The sequence below is a fragment of the Labrus mixtus genome, chromosome 16, assembly GCF_963584025.1.
Source record: "Labrus mixtus chromosome 16, fLabMix1.1, whole genome shotgun sequence".
In the NCBI taxonomy this organism is placed as follows: domain Eukaryota; kingdom Metazoa; phylum Chordata; class Actinopteri; order Labriformes; family Labridae; genus Labrus; species Labrus mixtus.
Genome location: NC_083627.1, coordinates 16,398,825 through 16,416,834, shown reverse-complemented (window position 1 = coordinate 16,416,834; position 18,010 = coordinate 16,398,825). Strand labels below are relative to the sequence as shown.

Below are 18,010 nucleotides of genomic sequence, written 5' to 3'. Positions count from 1 at the left end.
ACCTGGCCTTGGGCAAATAGCAGAGCAGGATGATGCTGACTAACAGAGCTGGGGCCAGAAATGACTGGCATGACAATAAGTCTCTCACAATCCGGCACATCGGAAAGTCGTTTTTTTTTTTTTTTTTTTTTTTCCCAGCAGCGGCGCACACACAAGAGGGAAGGAGATCAGAGGGAAGGAGTTTTTTTCTCTAGCAATTTGCAAAAGCTGCCAGATGTACTCTAGATGTTGCAAAGAAAGAGGCTTCAAGCAAAAATCTGCCTTCAGCAAAACAGGGAATTTGACTGACCGCATGAAAGCCAGACTTTAAATGCTCTTTCCTATAGGATTTCTAGCAAGCGTGTATGGAATCCATGAAAACAATCACCAGCATAGCAAGATACTGCTCTTGGTGACAGATGAAGGAAAGAATCGAGGCAGACATTCACTTTAGGACCTTGTTAGTGTAGACATGCATTGAATACACAGTATATGTATGAATGAATGTCATTTTTATCTTCAATTCACCTCACTGCTGACATCTGCAGATGAATAACCACACAGAGGCTCCACAGAGGAACCCATACAGGGCGAAAGACAGAGTATGAGTGAATGTTGGAAGGATTAGAAGGAACATGTCGCCAGCATGGAAAATCTCCAAATCGGGCAGGATTTCAAGGCAGAGGTCTGCATGTGGCAAACCTTAGCGCAGATCTGTGTGCACGTCAGTGTATCTAATAGAATCTTGATCAGTGGGTCACTATGGCCAGATGTTTGGCAGGCTTAGCTATGGACTCCTCATTCGTTAGGGAAGCCGGGATGAGACGCAAATATTTTAACCCCATTTTTCGTAAGTAAGCCAAACATTTGTGATAAAAAGCTCCTGCTGTTTGAGGGAGCTCTACTGAAATGAGTAATCCCATAAAACAGAAACAAACATGAACATAAATCTTAGCTGAACAAAGAATACAAAACACCCCATTAGAAGAGGGTTGTTGTAGTGAAAGGGAAACACTGGCATGGGCATAAACAGTGCCATGAAGCTATTAGATCATAATGTCAAAGAAACACTCCGACAGGGATATGATTGGACATGAACTTCTATGAAGCTGAATGAGCCTTTGATTGTTAAGTATAATTGAACAAGCTAATGTGATTTCTCATTATCCCCTTTTACACTGTTACCTCTTGCCGTCAATGTAGATATCACAGAGGCGTAAGGGTTGGGCGTAACATCAGAGCTGGCTGAACCAAAAAGCACTGTGTGTGTATATAAAGCTTCCACTGTTTCTTTACACTGAGTTCAATGTTATAGTACAAAGGTGTCTTAAGTTAAGGAGCTTTGTTAAGGCGCTGTGGCCAGGGCATGTCCAGACTTTCTGGACTAGGGTGGCCCAACTGAAGCACTGACCTGTAAGGGTGAGCCTGAGTTTCGTGTGCACACACATGAATAACGAACATTTATTTACCCATTCTTTCGGCACAAATCACATTGACTTTTAAGTAACACTAGATGATGGCAGCATATACATCTTGTGAGCTTAATTCTTTCAAGGACTAAAAAAAAAAATACGACCAAGATCAAAATTTTAAGTATTTCAAATAATCTGCACACTGAAAACAATGAGCTGCCTGTTGAAACACAGCCTGCATGGTGGATTTGCCAGAGTCGGAAGTCCTACCTCTGGCAAGGCAAATGACCAATCATAGTGAATAAATTTGGGGGTGGCACCTGGGGTGGCCAACAAGGGGGGTCCATGCCACCCTTGGCCAAGCCTCTGGAAATGACCCTGGCTGTGATGGAATCTCATTGTAAAAAGGGCTAATATAAGCACATACATTATATTGTGCTCAGACAGAACTAACCCAATGCTTTACAGTGCTCTGTGAAAAAGTTTGCAATTAAAGAAGAGATTTACAAAAAGTAGAGGTCAGCGGTTTTCCACTGATTGACGCTTGGTGTCGCCAATACGCAAAGAAACCAAAACACTGGCAAATGCAAGAGAAGAAGACTATTAGCTCATGCAATGTAAGGAAAGTACATTCAGAAGGTCAACACAACTTTTGTTTGTTTACAAGTACATTTTAGACACGTTCAAAGTTGGGCCAATTTTATCCTCACACACTTAATGGATTATTGCCCAGCAATGGTGTCATCTGTTGTGCCACTGGTGGCAACAAGCTATGCTGCTTTTACGTTAGCATTGTTGAATCTGTGGAGGAAAATATTCCTAGATCATAAGACTATCATAGGAGTGACTGTCAAAATGTGGTGTTGCAAGTTATAATATAAAGGAATGGTGTTATGTTTTTACAATGTTTAGATTTGAGGTCATTTAATGAGAAAAATTCTAACCGTGCCTCTGATGTCGAAGCACACAGCACCCGATTAGCATCACAAAGTCAGAAAAGGTTGAATTGCGGTTGTTAAAATGTTTTTTAAACTATATGTAACAGATGTTTGAGAAAGTCTATTTAAGCCTTGTGTAAAATGTGACTGAGATGAGTTTAAAGCTTGTGTTGCACAGGAGGGAGTCAGCCTGAGATCTCTGACAGCTCAAACACTGTCGCTTCACTTTCAGTCTGGAGTCTGTGAGACAATTAAAAAGTCATCTTCCATCTCCTGAAACGTATTGAAAAGCTGTTAAAGAGCGTATGAAAGTAATCCCTGTTGGCAATCCTCAAACCCTTACAGTAATCCTGATCAAACCCTCCTCTCTTTTTTCAATGCAGGTGAATATGCTCATTGGAATCGTGGTGTTTAACAAGCTCATGTCTCGAGACGGCATCTCAGACAAGTCTAAAAAGCAGCGAGCGGGGTAAGTTCACTTCCTAAACTCTCAGCACCTCACACACACACACACACACACACACACACACACACACTACATCAACACACCTTCATCAATCTACTCAATCTTTGGTGGGAAATGACTACAAATTTGCTGCATTAGATACATTTCACCGTCTGTCAGGCACAATCTCAGGGAGACGACAATTTCATGGCAGCTAACTCAAACTGTTTTCTAGCGTCTCTGAACACACACACACACACACACACACACAAACACACACCTTTGTGTACACCTGCGCCCCAATCAACAAAAAACAACCCCCATTTTGGCGACAAAATGACAAGACATGTGTTGTTTTGTGATGCTCGGTGAATTCCATTAGAAATTGCCAACCAATTCCACATATATACGTTCTTCCTGTGATGCAGATGAATAGATCAGATTTGAAAATCAATGGCAGATGGAAAGCTCATTATGTATTATAAACACCAGGATTAGATGGATAAAACCAAATGCACTATTGAAATCCGATACCATTTCTCTCTGTTATTCTTCCAGACAATCATGCACACACATGCTATATATGCACACATATCAGACATGCATGCATATGAATGCACCTTCAACATTACTTCTACTTCACGTCGAGGCGTTCATCATCTTCGCTAATCCCAAGAACGGAGTTTCCTCCAGCTCTTGCAGGAAAATCCATGCTTTCATATCCATACCAATTGATTTCATTGTTTTCTTGTTTTCGTTCTCTTTTTTGGCTTTCTCTCTCTCTCTCTCTCTCTCTGTCATTACATTTTCTTCCAATGATTCTGATTCTTGTGCAAATTGAAATTGATAATTTGTGTTTGGCTGAAAGGGTTAACAGCTCAGACTGCCTCTCTGGGGGGTTGATTAGCTTTTGTTTCCTGGTGACTCAGCCGAGATTAAAGCTTTCGATGTGTACAAACACGCCCACGCGCACACACACACACACAAACAGATGTACCTATCTTTGTTCCAGGAAAAAGTCAACAGTGTTATCCGATTATTAAGCACTTTTCATTCTTAGAAGTGTGTGTTCCGTGTACGCGCAAACATCTTGACGTGCTCGTAGGTGCTGTAATAGTCGGCGGCGTTGCTAACAGGACGGGCTGTCATTAGTGTAATGTATTTTCATATGAAGCCGCGGGGATGTGGCTGGCTCTAAGGCAATGAGCTGTGATGGGGCGCTAATGTACCATAGCGTGCGTAGCCCTATCATTCTGCATCACTATATACAGTACACACACACACACCTTTTTTTTTTTTTTTTAATCTATTTGAGAAGTCAGCTGTAAGCACACAACCAGAGAAGTCTTTCCCCTTCCTGTTGCACCCCTCTCACGCTTCATTGTGCAAAGCCACACACATTGTACACGACAATGACGCACACACTTGGTGGCTGTATTTCTTGTATGTGTCACTGTAATCTGTTTATCCACACGACTCTGTTATAACATCGCAAATGTCCGTCTCACTTTCTACTTGCTCTGGATCTATCTGACTGTTTATTCATTACTGCTACTTTTTTCAGATCTGGTTTTAATTTGCCTTTCTTTCTTTTCTCCCTCCCCCACTTCCCCCCTTTATTTCTTTTACCCTCCCTTTGTTTGTTGTCTCCACTTTTTTCTGTTGTTGTTTTTTTTTTTTTTTTTCTTTTCCGCAAATGTGACATCTTCACTTTCACCTGTTACCATACCTGGAACCTGTCTCTCCCCCTCATCCCCACTCCTCCTTCCTTTCCCCCCCCCATGGTTTTGTGAATTGTGTTTGTTTGTGTGTCTTTGTGTGTGTGTGTGTGTGTCTGCACATGTCCTAAAGTGTCCCGGCGGAGGCGCGTAGCCGACTGCTCCTGAAATGCTCCAAGTGTGGCGTGATCTCGAGCACCGCTATGTCCAGCTCTACTGCCAGCAGCGCCATGTTAGTCCATCTTCATCATTTTCTCTCTCTCTCTCTCTCTGTTGCTCTCTCCTACCTTCCATCATCTTCTCTCTCTCGCTCTGTGTCCCTCTCTCTCTCCTCCATCCTTTTAATCTCTGGCTGTTGGTAATGATGCAGGATGACATTCAGACTTGTCTGGTTACAAAAACAAACTAATGAAAGGAAAAATCACCTGCACTGCAAGCCGCCACTGTTTAATGAGAGCATGTTTTGATCTAAAGCGAATTTTTCCTCGGCTCGTACTGTGCGAAAAAACCTGACCCGTGTCAAACACTATTTATGAATCACTTTTAGAGTTTGCTTTAACTTGTTTGTAGTGCGCTATTGCGGAGGCTTTAACACATCAGGGCAGCACAATGTCACTAATACTGTGCTGTAATTGTCTAAACCTGGCTCATTATATTATGGCATGTGGTGAATGCGCCAAACTTTGAACTCTGAGTAACAGGTAGCACATCAGATTTACAACCTGCCAAAGCTTTTCAGACGTCTTGCATACCTATATCAGTGCAGCATACTTACTGGGGACGCAGGTACGTCTCTGTGATCTCTGTGAAATCAGTGAAATGTTTTTTTTTTTGTGGCTCTGGAGGGAGCTTTGTCAAGTCTAAGAAATGATGCCAATGACATCCAAACTCTACTAGGGCTTTGAGAATACAAGACTCTGAGTTTCATTTTTTAGAAAACATGACTCAACACAGTCATTTTTGGAACTTTTAGTCCCATATTAAGGAGAAACAGTTAGAATAAAGTTAGCTTCATCCTTGCATTTACTTGTACCGCTCTCCTTCCTGCTCCTGCGTCAAAAAAAAAAAAAATCTTCAAACTTCATGGAAGTGCAGTATATAAATGACGTCAACTTGCGCTTCGATTCATTCACACCTTTTTTTCAGTGTTCAATCTAAAGGTGTCTCTCAATCTCCCAACCAGCTTTTTTTGTGTGGTTGCCTCTAAGAAGGTGTAAAAAAATAAAAAAGAATGATAACAAAACTGTTCTCTTACTCATAGCAGGAGTGTGGTTGTCATGGTTTCATGTTCAGTGCTGCCAAGTCTATTAATGAAAGACCCTCCTCCTGTTTAACTGCTGCAAAACACTCCCGTTCCTTTTTAACTATGTCCTTGGACAAATCACTCATTACGGCTTTGTGTTTGTTTTGGAAGAGTGCTCCATTTAAAGCAGCACCTCTGTTTTTAGCTCCTTTTGTTGGATCGTTGGACACTGTGATTGGAGGGTAATGGGATGAGATTGCCTATTTGCAGTAACAGCTTTGTATCAGGCTTCCCCCCCCCCCCCCCCCCCCCCCTCACCGTAGTTGTCGCCGAGAACAAGCGGAGCCGTTATTGACTTATTTTCAAAGCGCTTAGCTGATCCCTGATGTAGGAATATCTTCGCTGAAGCTGTAAAAAAAAAAAGAAAAAATGTTAATGTTTGCCCCCATCTTTGCAGTTCTTCTTGAATTGTCCATAGCACAAGCTTCAAAACGCAAGGTGTCACTCCTTCATTATCTGGAGCACCATAAGATGCTTAGTCCTCTCTGCTGACGAAGCGACAACGAGGAACCAAATTACTTTTTTACACTTGAAAAGTTGTTTCCATGACTTGTTCTACAAACTGGAAAACGTGAACAAAATAACCATTGCATTAAACCCTTGGAATGATAATAGTCAGGTTACAGCCAAAACCATTGGGAATGACCAGAAGAACTAAGTTACAGCTTTTTTAAAAACAGCTTAACATGTAGAAAACACAACATACTAACCCTAATTATTTCTTCAGAAATTAAAAATGGTATTATGCCCCTCAAGGTGTTGGTTATCAAGAGTTTATTGGATGATGTGGAAGCTAGAAAATTCCTACAACACAGAGTGTATAAGCTACACTGAACCACAGCCTATTGTATATTTCAAACCACCATCCCCAGCAGCGCTGACTTTTACACATTAACAACAGGACGGCACAGCTTCGGCTTGCTTTCCCTTTATTCTCTCATTATTTTTTACTTTTTTTTTTGGCCACACACACCTCGAAAAGGGCGCAGATATTCCTCAGTGTAGTTACACAGAGCTGCCTGTCTGTCAGACTGACAGCTCTAAAACCATGAATGTGCGCTCAAACCGCATGAGCAATTTAAATTGGGGTCTGACTCGACCGATTACATGTGCACACACAGAATCCCACACACTTACTCCTCAGAAACCCCCATGTCAGTGCTTGTCAATGGACTGTCTCAACACCCCCCCCCCCCCCCCCCCATCGGCTCCACTGCCTGGTGTCTCCTAGTCCACCAGCATGACACTTAGAGTGCATCAACCATGTAATTGTGAGCAATTGTCAGTCTCATAACTATCTACATGATTACACATCATCTTCCACCTCTCAGTTAGAATATTAAGTCTGATACAAACCTCCGTGTGCCAATCAGCTGCAAATTGCCCACCACTGAACCTATGACTGATCCATGTGTGTATGTGTGTGTGTGTGTGTTTGTGTGTGAGGGAGTTTTAAGTGGAGTTATGTGACTTAACAGAGCTGACTGGTGGTGTTTTAGACTGAACCCCTTGTTCCCTCTCCTTCCTTCCTCCCCTCTTCCCCCTCCTCCTCCTCTGCCTGTCTGTCTCTTTCTCTGACAGGGCATCTCTATGGAGCTCCTGCGTCGTTCTTCCTCTGTTAGCATTAACCTGGATGTCAGCCGTGCTGGCCATAACCGACCGCCGCTCCACACTCTACCAGGTGATGTTTCTCACGATACGATCAGATGCTAACGTAGCGTGACTCGCGCACATTTCAACTTGCGACGCTGCCATGGAGAATGTGCTTTCAAAACATGGCTTCAAAAAGTGGATGTTGCATGGCGAGACTTCTGTCACAAGCTGGGCACCTGATGTAGAAAGAAGACATGGTCAGGGTGCTGAAGCAAGGATAGTTGATAGTTATACATACACTCTGGCTAATATGACAACACTTCCTAAACACTAAACACCTGCCACTCTTTAGTTTAAGAAGCCTTCAGCATGACATTGTATGACTTTAAACCATTAAAATAATGATGGTAATAATGAAAGTAATACTATTCCTATAGAGACTTTCAAGCAAGAAATGATGCTCAACGTTTTAAAAAAGAGGAAAATAAATGCAAATGATTGAAGACAAAATTAACATCAAAAGATGGAAATTAAACTTGATCAATTTTTGAACTAATGTCCAAATGTAGATGATGAAATAATTCATTAAATTGGATGAAACATGTACGTAAACCTGTGAGTGAAAAACACCATCAAAGGAAATGAAGTAAAGACGTTAAATAAATCCAAACAAATGATAAAAGCTTAGATCATGCTGCATACATTGCGTTAAATAAAAGGTTGTGAAATGCAATCTTTGTTAGAGAAAATAATCAGGAGTCAGCAGGATGGCAACGTCAAAGGTCACATATGCAAAGTACACTTGAGCATGTTTTTCTAACACTGGTGTCTAATACAAGGTGTGTCCCTAGAATGGTTGATACTTCACAACATTAGAATAAAGAATTCACATTCGTGAAGCATGTATCAAAGACCAACAGAGGGTTTCATTTCATTCCTAAAAAAAAGTCTACAAACTGTTATGATTTAATTTGAACAAACATGACTAATTTAGTCGCATGTCAGTCCCTCTGTAATGATTACTTAGTTATACGTCACAGAATAACAGGTATAATCAGTGCCTTACAGACACTTCAAGCCTGTCACAAGAATTGTTTTCTAATTTTTATAACGTTTTCACCCAACCATGAAATATGAAAGAAATGTGCCCAAATATGTCAAGACAGAGAAAAGACGGGACACAAAAATCACCACATCAAGATACTAAATTCTTAAATATGTAGTTTAACCACAGCCACGACTGGCTTGACATCTTACAATTGCTGGTTGTCAGTGTAATACATGTTTTCCTTTTGGCTCAGGAGTCGCGCAGATGTACAGAAGTCACAAAAAAAAAAAAAAAAAGGGGATCGTCAGAGCAGTGATGGAAGGATTTGTCACTGTAAACAGTGTTTCAAGAGATGCTGATACATCTCAGCCCGCGACACAGTTTGAGACAACAGAACCTTCCGGCCAAAAAAAACAAAACAAACCTAAATCAGGTTTACACTGTAGGCAGCTGTATGCTTACAGCTTTTGTTGTTGAGGAGACGTTCGATGTAGTCTAAAATGCAGGGAATATACCCTCAATGCAGTTTAAACAAAGAAGAAAATGACTTTTTTTTTTATCCAGGACAGATCTTTAAAAGAAAGTGCAAGAATTTACACGCAAATGTTTTACTGTCTCCTCCAGGTCCTCTTTGCCGTCTTTGACTCGGTCCAAGGGTTCGTCATCATCACCGTCCACTGTGCAATGCGCAGAGAGGTGAGTGTTCCCAGACATGTGTTGAGCTCTTACATTTCTAATTCGGCACCACGCGGTGACCTCGGCGACACTGACTCCCTGTGACAGGTGGGAGTCATGTCGGCAAATGTCAGGTTAGTTTCCGGGTCAGCGTGGAGACAGGACACGGCACAAGCGGATCAGACACGAGAAGGATTAGCATGGTATTTATGTCCAGAGCTGCTGCTGCTTCTTCTTCTTCTTCTTTTTTTCCCCTTCATAATGCAGTGTGATAGTGGAGTATTGTCCGTCTGATCCGAGGCTGCTTTAAGGAGCTTATGAAGATGCTGTATGGAATAAGACGATAAGTCCTTAACTAATACCTCCTAGTGCCTATTTGCCACAGGCTTTGCTGTGCCCCCTCCCTCCCCCTCTGGGATGCTGAATTTTATACTCATTGTGCACACACATGTAGTTATGCCCTAACCCTTGAGACAGACATTTGCACACACTTAGTTAGCTATGGCCTGACTCACTAATGCACCAGCGACAATTAATGCAGATCATTTGTTTCTCTTAACTGTAAATAAGCCATCTGTTGCTGGTGCATGCACACAGCACACAGCCTTGCCTTTATACAAGAGATCATTGAGATATTGAATGCGCTGCATAGTTTATGTGGATTTCTAAATGCTTGGAACGCTCAGCTGTATTACATCAGTATCACAAAAGCAGCATGGATTAAAAGGTACAGTAAATCCAAGAATGATTTATGTTAAATGCATAAAAATCTCCTGAAATATATAGAGAGAGAGTAAATACTGCTGCAGAACAATAGCTGAAGGGAGTGCCACACAGGAGGGGGAGCACTGATGGGGGGGGGGGGGGATATGATGAAGCATTACGGTGCAAAAACAAAAGAGTAGTGTGATATTGTGTGATGCAAAATACAGACACAGAACGTGCCGGGGAAGCGCAGCGGCGCGTAGCCCTCCTAGATTGCGCTCGCTGCTTTGAAAGGTAGCGGCTGAGAATGAAAGCACAGCCGGCCTGCTGAGATCAGTCGAGGAAAAAAAGGGGGCGAGGCGAATGAACATGTGCGACGTAAAAAGGCGTTGTGATTAGCAAGGCAGCAGGAGAGGTAGAAACAAGGGAAAGGAGATGGTTTTATTGCAAGAAAGGGGGGATAGAGGTAAATGTGAAAAAATGCATGCAGAGATCTGTACGGGGGCGGGGGGGGGGATGTGTTTCAAGAGCGTGGCAGGGGATGATAGTAGGGGAGGAGGAAATGGAGAGGTAGGTATGGACCCATAGAGGCGCTCTCCACTTTGAAGTCGGAATAAGCTGCAGTGGGTGCCAATGTACACACTGACAGAATGGGGAGCAAATACTGCAGAGGATGAGTATGGATATAGAGGGAAGAGACAGACGGAAGGAAACAATGGAGGCAATACTCCAGCTCATGCAGCATTTATCAGACATGGATTCTACTCTAGTTTACCCCAACTGCAGAACACACACACACACACACACACACACACACACACACACACACACACAGATGAGACCGCCCAGCAAGAGAGGAGATGCACTTGCACAGCTTATTCAACAAGCCCTCGTTTCCACCAATGGGAAATCTTACGGGATTTGACAGCATCAACATTGAGAAATTATGTTGCTCCTCGGGAAAGATCCAGGCTATCTATAATGCAGCGTCTGGTGTGTGTGTGTGTGGGGGGGGGAATCTCAGTCTAAGAGTGGGCTGTGAAACCTATTCCACGTGGATCCCATTTGTTTTTGAGCTGCTCCCAGGAACCACTTCTTTGACAGTAGGCTGGTGTGTGTTTGCTTAGACACCATATGTGGGAGGATAAAGAAGAAGAAGACGACGACGACACTGGGTAGGGGCGCCAGGGGTTAGAGCATCTATATACCGTGCTGTTGGTTTTAATTAGAACTGTGTGCCACTGATCTCACAAGGCTCAAATAGGCCACTTTGAAGAACTGCTTTCTATACCGCTTGCTGTCTCTTACGTAAGCTACAAGCTGAGCTACTTAGAGGAGAATATAGCCGCTTCGTTTACCATTTTCACGTAATTTAATATTCACTGAACAGCTGTCATGTGCAGTGTTGAAGAAGATGAATTTAAAGAATATCTAAGGAGTGGGCTCCCCATGCTCCAGTATTTGCCAAACCAACTTAAGTAAAAGTTCCTCCACTAACTTATTTCCTTTGCATCGTCCCTGCATCATTCTTTTCCCCACCTCCTCCCAACCTTTTTTTTTCCTTTTTCTATATTCAACCCCCTCCTCTCCCCATCATCCTTTATTCCAACCCAGGTTCAGGATGCGGTGCGCTGTCGGATGGGGGGATGTAAAGACGACAGCGAAAACTCACCCGACTCCTGCAAGAATGGACAGGTGCAGATCATGGTGAATAGCATTTCCATTTCATCCCACATTGCTATTCATTAGACCAACATTAAACGTCTGGAGCTTCCTAGAAGCTGCAACTCCAGTAGCAGGAAGACATGATTGCCATTATTGATGTGCTCAGACTTTCCATAACCATTTTTTTCCCCCAGCACAGGGGTCATTATTCTTCTCATTCTGCATGTTGAGGTTCTCAAAATTGTTTGATTTCATTGCCAATGGTTACAAATGTTCACTCCCAGCCTGAAACTAACTTCCTATAGTGTAAACGTGGAACTAAAGAGTTAAAAATCCTGCTTAAATCAATGTTAATCTTAATTTAAAATGTGCATTTTGCCATCAGCATTTCATGTATTAAGAAAACCCAATCTTCAGCACTTTTATTTACTCTTAACCTGAGCTTTTCCATCTTTATTTGAAGAGTGTAGCGCTCCCATAAGGTTATTGCATGTGTTCCAAATGTGACTAATAGTGTGATAAATCATACAGACCTGAACTGCCGTGCCAATGTCAGAGCGGTCACACTGCAAGAGCTACTCTCCCAGCGCTATTCCCTTTATTTCTCCCTCAGACCTGTTTGCGGTAACGATTATGAGTTCCTGAACGCCCCCTCTGAGGTTATCAAGATTAAACTTCAGAGCCATCATTTCACTCAGAGAACCCATAATGACACTTTCTCTCGTCTGTGTTTTCATAACCAAGAGGAACATTTACAGTCTAACTGTGCTTTTAAAAAAACATTCCCCGAGTTAAATGCATTGCTATATCTTACACACAGCTCACAGGCAGAGCTAGTTTCTATGCCAACTGCTTCTGGAAGACAGCTGGTAAAACCTTTAAGTTTCCTTCAGGCTTTGGGTTCTTAATGTGTATGACTTTGAGGAGATCTTTTCGGAGAAAAAAAAACTTGCATGGAGAGCCGTGTGAGAAACAAAATACCCTTGAGGATTGTAATTATGATGGATAATTTGGCAAAACTGCATCCAGTTGTACCTCAATCATAATTACATTGCACGCCATCCTCTCAGGTGTTCCCGCCTTATTCACATTAGAAACCCCTGAAAGTTAGAGGCATAACATTACTACACCAAGTCAAAGTTGCCTTAAAAAAAAATCTAATTAGCTTTTTTCCTTTCTCCAAAACTGGTTAAATGGCTGCTTTTAACCTTTAAACGTCATGTTTTTTCATTGATTTTTGTTTGTTTCATGCCATCAGAAGGGTCCACTTGTGGGCCAGTGTGGGCAGCAGTGTGGCTCTCTGCGTTACGGCACATCAAGCCTGCCGAGTTGTCACTTGCAGACGTTCCCACCGGTGTGCCAGCAGGCCTGTCACCACAGTCTGCCCCGCAGCAACCACGGCCTGGAGCACAGCCACTCCATGACCTATGCACACAACCATACCCCCACCCTCAACAATTCCCACAACCACGTTCATAACCATAACCACGCCCACAACCACATCGGCTGCAGACCAGTATGTTACCTGTTGAATTAAACCGAATATTAGTCATTATGAATAGCAGAGCACGTAGATGTAGAAAGGTGGAATGTGTAAAGCCATATGTTCATAACAAATATGTACAAATGTTTCTTTAATAGATTAACACTTTAATTTGTTAAGCTATTATTCTAATAGTTTGGTGAAAAAATCTATAGGCTACCATTAACATGTCTGTGCCTTTCATTTGGAGCTAAAGCCAGCAGCTGGTTAGCTAAGCTTAGCGCAAAGACAGGAAATGGGCATACACTTTTAAGCTAGCTAATAAACATGTTGCTCTTTTCATTTACTTAATTTAATGTGGTTTTATTCATCATAGTATTGTGACTGAAGGTTTACTATGTGCCAGACTACTTCTTGACCAGGCACAGTGACTTCTTTGAAGTCTTGTTGCTAATTTCTCCTGAAGATCACTTAATGGCAAAGAAATAGTAAAACAGTAACACCCCAATTAAACCACAATAAGTCATTTTAATACATGTTTTTTTAATACAATTTATAGGAGCAAGATATAAAAAGGGAAGTTATATGGTAAGAGGCACTGGTTGGCTACAGCCAAGCTAGCTACTTCTGCCTGTTTCCTGTCTGAGTTTAGCTAATCCACTGCTAGCTTAAACTTTCATGATTTCCATACAGACATGTTATCAAAGAGTTTTACTCAATCTCAGCAAGAACAAGGTGGAAACAAAAAATATATATTTCCATCAAGTGTAGTTACATATTTCACCTTTAAATGTAATGTAGTAGTATGTATTAGCTGTGTTGTATAAGAACTAGCACTTCTCGTGTAGCAAGTAATGCAAAATATGTATCTGTAATTTGTCTTTGGGCATTTTCATTGATTTAAGAAATGATGTTTTCTTTGGTGTTCATTTCAACAGTAACCTCACACAGTCTGCTCTTTGCTTCAGGAGCATGACTCAGTCAGTAGGGCTCATATAGGGCCTTATTCCCTTTTGGTGTTTTTTCTAAAACAGTTGACTTTGATGACTCACTGTGTTTAACCTACGAGGCTGTTGCAGAGAGTTTGTTTCATAGTTAAAATAAAGATGATTTGTTTTTCTCAATTTGGATGAGAATGACGGACTGCGAGTAAGAGAGGGAGAGAAGTTTTCTTTCATATCCGCATTCGTCCATTTAGCTGAGACCCATTTATGGAGCTGCGGGTGATTTGCGTACTAAGAGCTTTTCCGTTCCTCTGAGACCCTCGCACATTCGCTCCTCCGTCTCTCTCTCTCTCTCTGTGTTTCATTTCCCTCCCTTCCTCTTTGCCTCGGTGGCGTGCCCAAACTGTCTAAAATCTGTAGTTTATTATCCAAACAAAGGCTTTTGTCAGTGAATCCCGCCGAGGACAGGAGGAGGCTCTATCGTGAGAGAAGAGAGGACCACATCTGCATAGCAATGAGCTTCACTTTCAAGTTTGAGAAACTTGAGGGGTGGCGATTTTGAAAATAACATGTTTCTTCTTTGTTTCATTACCCTGTGGAGTAATACCACCCTGCTTTTCTCAAGTGAATTCTACATACAAGCAGAAAAACACAATTTTGTGCCCTCAAAATACGTCATCTAGCTACATGAGTAACCTGAGTAGTAACAGCATATTCCTGCATTGTTCAGGATTTCTTTTTCAGTTAAAAGGAAGCTTGGCTGAAGGCAGCAAAGTTTTACTTAAACAGCAGATAATAGTTGAGCTTCTGTGTACATTTCTGGCCCTGTTCCCATCCCGATGATAGCGAGGCGACTGTTAAGTAATCAGTAAATACATGACAAAGTTTAAAGAGCCCATATTATGCCCTTTTTGGGGTTCGTATATTTAATGTTAATGTTCCTACTTTTGTACGTTCACAATAGCTAAAGTCCGAAAAAAGTGTCTGTTTTCATGTACTGCTCCTCCTTGCTCCCTCTACGCTCTGAGTCCGTCAGCTACGCTCTGTTGAGCCCCCACTGCAGAGCCCCACGTGGGCCAAGTCTGCTCTGATTGGTCTGCTGATCCGCTCTGTCGTTATTGGTCAGTTGCTCAGCACGGTTCTCGGAACTGTCCCGCCTCTTTTACCATATTAGGAATGCAGCCACTGGCTCCGTCCGAGGGGAGCATAAACATTAGCACCTTAGCACTACTGTGCTACCGCAGGCTACGGCATATCGTGGGCCTGCTACAGAAGTTAATGGGCGTGCAACGTGAGCTGCTGGGCTTGTCACAACGAGCCAATGGGCTGAGATCAGTGATCTCACACTGACAATGACGTCGGACTGACACATTTTTATCGAGGGGGGCTAGATAAAGGGGCTAGTTACATGCGGCTAATGCTGCAGCTAACCGGAGGATGTAGGAGAAGCTGCGTTTCCGCGGCAAAATTTTTTAAAAAAGGAACCCCTACAGATTGGTCTTAGAAATTAAACAGTACATGGGCAATGCCAACAGTTTAAACAAGAGATGACACAAAAGGCAATAATTACAATATAAGACAGGAAACACTAAAGACAAGACTAGGGAAATACACACACAGGGAACAGAGAAACACAAGGTATACATGAGAAAATAAACAGGAAGTAAAGGAATATAGACTCATACCAGGGACATGACCAGAAAAATACACAGAGTTTAAAGCAATACAAGGGACAAACAATACAAAATGAAACAGCAAATTAAATCTAATCACTCTAATTAACAAATTATGAAGCTAAACAAGAACAAGGTCTCTATAGAGAATGGCAACTGAACAATTCATAACTGAGGAGTGTTAACTAGTTTAATACTGATGCTAAAACAATGGAAATAAAAGCTTTAACTGAATTAAATCAACTTAAATTTGACTTTAAATAATGTTTCAATCATATTGAGTGACCAGGAACCATTACACACAGAAGGATATGACTACCATTACATTTTTGCACCAATATTTGTTTATTAAAGCTCTTGGGTGGAGTTTTCAAACTAGACCAACAGCAAAAATACTGTTTTGATACAGTCAGTGTCAGACAAACAGAAGTGTATTCTTTACATTTGCCACAGTAAAAATCATCTGTGCTTGATACAGTTATTATCTAAAGACAGGTTCCGTTAGAAAAAAAGACTTGTGGATGTACAGGTCAAGATCAGCGGAGCGATAAGATGTTCTTCTTAGTCCACAGGGTGTCAAAAAGTGGCAGTGGCTTAAAGGTGTCTGTTTTTTTGTTCTTGTCAAAAGAGGGAATCACTGTTACTGAATTGTATAGTAACTGTCACCATTGCAAAACATCACATACTTCTGTACAGGGAGAAATGGCAGCATCAGAGTCATTGGATTCAGCATACACATTCAAGATCCAATCCCTTATCAGGCCTGTTCCCTTACTAATGTGTTCAATGTAACTTATACACACTGACTGTCTCTCTTTTCTTTCTGCCATGCCTCCTTCTCTCAGACCGACTTTGAGAAGGATGTGGACTTGGCATGCCAAACAGGTGAGCTCTCCTTTTCTCATGATTTTTTTTCCATTCTCTTTTCTTCCTTTTTTTTTGTCAAACACCGGATTAGCATTGCAAAGAGTCTGTTACATTCTAAGCTCGCTGCTGTGCATGCTGAAACACTGACAGGAGATGATGGGCTACATCCCCACACAGTTGTTCACAAATTATTATGCTTTATCAATCACACTGATTCTGCCCAATAAGTGTTCAGCGAGCATATGTTGGGATGAGAATGTGTTTAATTGTGCATGATGATAACACCCCTCAATGTGTTCAGAAATGTTTCACAATGGTCCTGTGTGTGTGTCTGAGTGTTTGTGGATGTAATACAAATGTACCACAATCTGGTTTATGTTGTGTTTTGAAATAATAACACAGTCACTTTCCCCCTCCCCTCCACCCTTGCAGAGAGAGGACACCCATGTAAGTTTTGCACCCAACTGATCTCCTTTACAATGCCTGGTCCACCCCTTTAGACTTTAATATATAGACTATAGACTAATCCGGGTTGTAGCTGGAAGTACAAAGGTTTCCATTTATTGCATTGGCACCATAGTTGTTTACTTTCATGTTATACTGTACTTATTAAACAATTTAAATTCTTCAATGTCAACAACATCAATGTCAATACAATAGTGATAGAATATGAGACTCAAATCATGACTTTTTAACTTGTTAGGAACTTTAGAAGTTTAAAGCCATCTGTGCAAATACAAAAACACAGCTTGATTCACTAAAAACAAAGGGAACAATCAATTTTAGTTTTATAAAGAAATAAATATATAGGCCTATATAGCGGTCAAATTGAGTGACCATGGACCGTTTGGTATTTAAAGGTCACATATTATACTCCTTTTCAACAAGTTTAAATACGTCTCAGAGCTCCCCAAAACATGTGATTTGATAATGCATAAACCCCTCTATTTCAGCCCTGCTCAGAACAGGCTGTTTTTGTGTCTGTAGCTTTAAATGCAAATGAGCTGTGTCTGACCACACCCCTCTCTGGAAGGGCTTGGGTGGCTTGGGCTTTCTCACTCCATGCCCTATTGTTTACGGTGAGAAGGCAGACTCAGAAGGCAGAACAAACACCTAGCTGTGGGAGTGTCACCCCTGTGAGGGAGGGGTTACTGCCATTTGTGATGTCACAAAGGGAAAAATCTCCAAATGGCATGTTTGAGCACACATTTTCTGAAAAGTAGAGGCAAAACACGGAGAGGATGGATTTTTCTCATAATTGTGGGGTGTGTAGACAGACTAGGGTGCTGTATTTAATTTCACTTTTATATATTTGCGCATCCTGGCATGTACATGTATACGAAGTAGTCTCTTAAAAAAAAAAAAATCTGTCATCCTATAATTTTGTATTACACAAAGTGCCTAAGAAAGTGACACATGAAACAACCCCCGGATTTGTCTATAGGTCACGTGCTGGTCATCCAATGTTGGGTGCATAAGTGAATTGATCTGAGTGGTCAGAAGTCCTGTCCAGTTCTTTCACATCACTCTGCATCCAACAGACATAACAACAGAGAAAATAT

The 18,010-nt window shown here is 41.7% G+C and overlaps 1 protein-coding gene across 5 annotated transcripts in view; it reads left to right on the top strand.

Moving 5' to 3' along the window:
* adgrb2 (adhesion G protein-coupled receptor B2) overlaps positions 1–18,010 on the top strand; it is a 231,648-nt gene that overhangs the window by 190,490 nt on the left and 23,148 nt on the right. Inside the window, exons 22-29 of one of the 5 annotated variants that reach the window (XM_061058960.1) lie at positions 2,713–2,798; positions 4,626–4,724; positions 7,377–7,476; positions 9,061–9,132; positions 11,431–11,523; positions 12,740–12,997; positions 16,427–16,466; positions 16,881–16,895. In XM_061058960.1, coding sequence (XP_060914943.1) covers positions 2,713–2,798; positions 4,626–4,724; positions 7,377–7,476; positions 9,061–9,132; positions 11,431–11,523; positions 12,740–12,997; positions 16,427–16,466; positions 16,881–16,895 — 763 coding nt within the window. The remainder of the gene's footprint in view (positions 1–2,712; positions 2,799–4,625; positions 4,725–7,376; positions 7,477–9,060; positions 9,133–11,430; positions 11,524–12,739; positions 12,998–16,426; positions 16,467–16,880; positions 16,896–18,010) is intronic. The other 4 variants (XM_061058962.1, XM_061058961.1, XM_061058964.1 and 1 more) reach the window with 4 other exon arrangements.